At 33.9% G+C, this 5,728-nt stretch overlaps 1 protein-coding gene across 1 annotated transcript; it reads right to left on the bottom strand.

The window, feature by feature from the left end:
• Positions 1–329: 329 nt before the first annotated feature.
• Positions 330–3,554, bottom strand: LOC150035129 (uricase-2 isozyme 2-like). Its single transcript, XM_090315158.1, has 3 exons — positions 3,147–3,554; positions 1,963–2,055; positions 330–684 (listed from the first exon to the last, which is right to left on the bottom strand). The coding sequence occupies exons 1-3, from the start codon at positions 3,363–3,365 to the stop codon at positions 604–606; spliced, it is 393 nt and encodes a 130-aa protein (XP_090171284.1). The 5' UTR covers positions 3,366–3,554; the 3' UTR covers positions 330–603.
• Positions 3,555–5,728: the final 2,174 nt, after the last annotated feature.

Here is a 5,728-nt window from a genome sequence, read left to right as displayed (position 1 = left end):
AACAAAAGTCTAAGATGCAAAATTACAATTTTAAGTGATTTCTTATCAGAGGTACATAATAAAAAACTTAGAAGTGGAGGACCAAAGAGGAAAGGATGATAAGAATTTTGCATACTCGTAAAAACTAAAGAAATATGGTTGTATATGTCAAAACTCTTTGATATCCCTCTAATCAATTTATACATAGTTATGCTGAACATAAAAGTTTCACCCTAATAACATTTTTCTTCTTGACTTTAACACCAGAAGACTCTCATTAAGGATCTAAATCCTTTTTATCATTATGGGAGGGATCATGAGAGGGGCAAGAGAAGAACTCACTTGAGAAAGGTTTCAACAACTAAAGTTAACTAAATTCACAATCATTAAAACTCCATATATATATATACACACACACACAATTTAAACTCACCCGGGGATTCCAATCACACAAGGAAGAATGAACAATGGAAGCTTCATAACTTTGAGGTATTTAAACTAAATATTTCAACATTGAAAAGGTTGAATGTAATAATAAAAGTTAATTCTCAGAAAAGAGGTTTCTAAAGTTCGTCTATAAGAACTCAGAATCATTTACTGGTCCGCCTTTCCAAAAATGAACAGCTAACCGTGGTTGTGTGGTTGACCATTGACAGATACACGCTCCCATGACTTTTCTGCGATCTTCACTATTGCAGTAGTAACCTGCAAAATTAATTACACATATTAGAGATCATCTTTGAATTTCTCAACCTTTAGCACCAACTAATCCAAAAACGATCCAAAACGTGTGCCCCCCATGTACAATGAGGAGGAGAAAGGGATATGAGCAGAAGAAAAGACGAAAAATAAAGACGTCTGAAAGGAGCAGGAAACATCATTTTCTGAAAGTTCGTGGGTAGATGTTTACTCTATCCTGGCAATATGCAACTAATTCAGTGGACTGATTATTATTCAGTAGAGCATTTATCTGGAGAACATCTCAATGGGCCATGTAGATGTGAAGGACAAATATAATGCTATGGCTATATTTAATGCATGTTTATATTATTAAAAACAAAATATACAGTCTAAAGAGATCTAGAATAGCAGACTGAGCATTTTTTTACCGCTATGGCTATATGTAATGCATGTTCGTAATATTAAAAACAAAATATATAGTCTAAAGAGATCTAGAATAGCAGACTCAGCAGTTTTTTACCGCTTGAAGAACAAGGTTTTTTTATACAGAAAGCAGGTAGGTAATCCACCAAAAAAAAACCCACAAAGTATGCAGAGCATCACTAATTGCAGGAACTTGACAAAACATTTTCAAGAACCTAATTTTTCTATATGGTTAAAAATGAACTAGTTTGAATTGAGAATACAATGGCCACTTGAACAGTAAAAATTATGCCATCTTTATGAAACCTGAGGTGTAGCAAGTAAAAACAAGTACAATGAGTTCCTCAATGGATTATTAAGTGATGTGCTGCAAGAGAATAAAATAGTAGGAATTTTTTCCCCCCGTTAAATTGCTGATGCGAGAAAAGATCTGCTATGGTGAAGGCACAAGCCAAGTGTAAGTTACAATGAGCAAAGTAATATAACTTTAATGTTGAAGGGTATGGATCTTGCAACCTCCAACAAAAACATGTGAGAGCTAAAGTGAAGTTCTAGAAGTGGTTAGATGATCATGCAAGTGTTATGAAATGGAGATAACTAGTACTTTCAATTTCTTACCTGCTCCATGTAGTAGGTGGATATGGAGCGGGCGAGAAGTTATTTTGGTTGATGTAATGTGAGTATACTGGGTAGATAAAAGACAAGCACATTAAAACTGCAAAACTATGTTTACTTTACACCAATTAAGACTTTGCACCAAATCACCACCTCTGACTTATCACAAATCCAACTTACAACTTCACCAATTGCCAACCTGCATAGGTGTCACTATACTGGCCCGGATATAATTAGGAATACAAGTTTAAACATGGGGTTTACCTGCTTGTAATACAAGGTGAAGTGCTTGGCAAGAAGAATTGCAAAATCTTCCACTGAAATTTGATCAGAACATTCCTTGGCTTTTGCATATACCTGAAGAAATCAAATCCATTGATTTTGAACCGTAAAGCGAGTAACAGTATCAGAATTTAAAACCACAAAAGTAAGAGTAATAGTATTAGTACCAAAAAAAAAAGTGTGAGAACCAAAAATTGCAAGTATGATCCGCTATGATAAAAACACAGAAGGGTAAGATAGTCTCTCGTCCAAGATTCACTTCCCACTGCATTTCCTCATGGCTGGACTAACAGAGTTTTGTTTTTAAAATAATAACTTTCCCATTGTTGATATTATAATTAAATTTACCTTCACCCATCAACTTAAACTTTTAGGTCAATTGGTGATTTAAGATAATATCAAAGCAGGTGGTCCAAGGTGTCCTGTGTTCAAACCCTGCAACGTTGTTTTTCCCCCAATTAATATTTATTTCCACTTGTTTGACTCTTCTTCATATCTCAAAGCCCACAAGTGAGGGAGAGTGTTGACATTATAATTAAATTTCTTTCACCCATCAACTCAAGCTTTTAGGTCAATGGGTGATTTAAGACCCATCTTTAACCACCACACTGTCAAACTAACCACTCACTTTTTATCATTAAAACGTAAACTAGTTTTGCGCTTTGCTTTGTTTTCCAAATTCAAGATCCAAACCCTGCCTTCAGAAAATCTTCCACTGATGACCCCTCAACTAATTCAGTAAGCTTTTGAAGATCAGAAGTTGGTCGATACCATTTCACTCAAAGCATCAAACCATAAACAACGATCCAAAAAAGAAAATAATAAGGGGGAAAGAGTTGCAGATAGAGCAGAGCAGCAGAATTCTTTTCCCCTACGATTAAAAACTTCCAGATCACCCGACTGGTCTAAGTTGAGCAATTAAAATTTTAATATCCACATAACAAACCTGAAATGAACACGTTCTACCACTAACTATTACTTAGGCAACTATTAACTCAACCAAATAGTCCAAATCAAAATAATAATAATAATCATAGTAACAATACTCCTCACTTCCCTCTTCCTCTTCCCACACGTACACAATCAGATTCACAAGAGACGCAACAATCAAATCATCAAACCAAATAACGATCAATCCAACTATGAGTAGAATAGAAAACAATTACAGTGTTTTTCATAGTATCGGTTGCAACGATATCGGAATTATCATCGCTAACGTATGCAGCGACGCAATCGGAGAGGAGACTGATGCCAACGCTCCATTCGACGATAAAATGGCGGCCGTCTTTGGTCCGCCAAACCCGAGCCACTCGCACTCGTTCCTTGCCGTGCCTCTGCTCGAAGTTCAAGCCATTCACTACGACCACAGCGTCGTCGGGCGCCATGAATGTGGGGCGAAGATCAATTTGGTGCGGTTGAAGGAATTGATTTGGCAGTGATTTGGAAGAAGAAAAGCGGTAATCGGTAATGGTTTTCCAGTGAAGAACATTCAATTACTTGGAGTGGGTAATATATATATATAATTTACAACTACAAGGGAAGTTCCGAACACCGGGTCATGCTTATCAGTTGTTGTGGCATTTACCTATAAAATGTTTTAAATATTACTTTTAAGTAATGATTAGGTCCTCATTTTTTCACACATGAAGATAAATTGTTTAAAATTTATTTTTTTAGAAAAATACAGAATTGTCACATAACGGTTTCTTATCGACGGCCCTTCGATGCAGTCCAATGAGCACCTAAGTATTTTCCTATTGCTTTTTAATCTTTATAATTTTAGTTTTTGTACGTTTTAGATCTTATACTTTTAAATGTACATTTTGATTCCTGTATTTTTCAACTTCAATTCATTTTGTTTCCTAGGTTTACAAAATGTTAGTTTTGGTTCTTGTATTTTTAAAAAATGATCATTTTGGTCTCTTCATTTTCATTTGTAAGGGGTCAAAAGATCATTATTTGAAAGTTCAAGGATCAAAATGAACCAAGGTTAGAAGTAGTATAAGGACCACAATGAACTAAATTTGAGAGTGTAGCTACCAAAATAAACATTTCAAAAGTATAATGACCAAGATGAACCGAAGTAAAAAAACACTGGATCAAAGTAGTATTTAAACCTATGTGAAATTTTTTATACTCAATTTTCACAATCGTAAATTTTGAAAATATGGTTGTAAAACATTTTGTTTGCGTCAGTTAATCTCTCGCACTCTTCCTCTCTCACTTGTATTTGTGCTTGCCGCTTTGGAAAAAAAATGTTAGCAAATAGTTTGTGACATCAATGGAAGGTTATTATTCATTGTTTTCAAACACATTGGGCAAAATACATTTTAGAGGTAAAATTTAAGTCATTTTTACCAAAAAATAAATAAAATATTTATAGTGCATTTTCTATTATTTTGATTATGATATTTAGCCCCAAATTCATGCATAGTACGGTATATAAGACATCAATATTTATTACGAAAATTGATGGTTTGATTCTATTCTACAATTGCTAAACTATAAATAATTTCAAACAGGCCGATGATTTATTAGTCGCAAAACTGAAAAGCTCAAAGCCAATTTCATACCATTTTCATTTTTATTTTGAAATTTAAGTTTGTTTTCTCACCATTTTTTTTCATGGGTTCTGTTTTTTAACCTAAGCATTTGAATCAAATTCTCAAAAGCAAATAAACAAATGGTAATTGAAATTTTTATCTAGACGGATAAATTGAATACTTAAGTAAATATTTTTATACAAAAAACATATGAGTTGTTTTCAAATAAAAAAAAATGAATCAACTTATATAAATATAGTAAAATGTCACTGTCTATCGTAGTAACATTTTATTATATTTAAAAATATTTTGATCAATTTTATCATTTAAAAGAATTATCCAACAAATATTGATATTTGGTTGAGCCGTTATAAAAGAAATCCTATATGTTTCTCAATATGACTGTTCACATGAGGTTTCCGGAGAAACGTGTTTCGTGGAGTTGAACTTGAGTTGGTGTTGATGTTGGAGTTGATTTGATGCGATGTGGTTCGATCTCTAATATTTGATCATCTGATTCTCTCTCAGTTGGGTGAATATGCTTTCCTTTTGGGTGAATATGTTTGACTTGGAGAAGGAAAACACCAAACGTTCTTGAAGTAGAAGTCATTTGTATCTGTCAGAGTATTTGTATCTGTCAGAGTGCAGCTTCAGGAGTCTTGGGAGTCCTTTCCTTTGCTTGTTAGTAAATTCTCTCTGGGTCTTCTGAGTGTAAAAAATGTTGCCTCTACAAATGAAGAGAACTTCTTTATTTATAGAGTTCTCAGGTGGGCTTCGTGGGCTTGGTTGGTCCATGGGCCTGACCCATTGGGCCCAATTAGTTGGTTTTGGGCCTGATCTAGAATTTGGGTCCAATTCAACTTTTTTTTTTTTGTAGTTTGGACTTTAAGCCCAAATAGTAATATCAAATTGGATCAATTTAATCTTATCTGATTCATCCGCGTGACATCATCGAAACTTGTCTTTAATTCAATTCAGGACATGTGTCAACTTCTAATTGGACCCAAAGTCAATGATTCAGAAATTTGTCGTTAATTTAGCAAACGACGTGGTAACTTGTGATTGGTCCAAAATTTCTCATTCAACAAATACCCCTTTTTCGAGATTTATGCACGTATATGGGTGAATGAATCTCGAAAAAAAATGTAATTTGAGATCAAAGTATGATTTTTTTTTTACTCTTTTAATTTGATGCATCATCATGA

Source organism: Benincasa hispida, chromosome 7 (genome assembly GCF_027475165.1).
Source record: "Benincasa hispida cultivar pf3 chromosome 7, pf3_genome.v1.1, whole genome shotgun sequence".
NCBI lineage: Eukaryota > Viridiplantae > Streptophyta > Magnoliopsida > Cucurbitales > Cucurbitaceae > Benincasa > Benincasa hispida.
This window is presented reverse-complemented; position numbering and strand designations above follow the sequence as displayed.

Bases quoted from the DNA above. Each gene is read 5' to 3' on its own strand.
- LOC150035129 (XM_090315158.1), bottom strand. From the start codon at position 3,365: ATGGCGCCCGACGACGCTGTGGTCGTAGTGAATGGCTTGAACTTCGAG. The intron at 2,056-3,146 runs GTAATTGTTTTC...TGATTTCTTCAG, and splicing joins CCGATACTATGAAAAACACT to GTATATGCAAAAGCCAAGGA. The intron at 685-1,962 runs GTAAACCCCATG...TTAATTTTGCAG, and splicing joins TCACCTTGTATTACAAGCAG to GTTACTACTGCAATAGTGAA.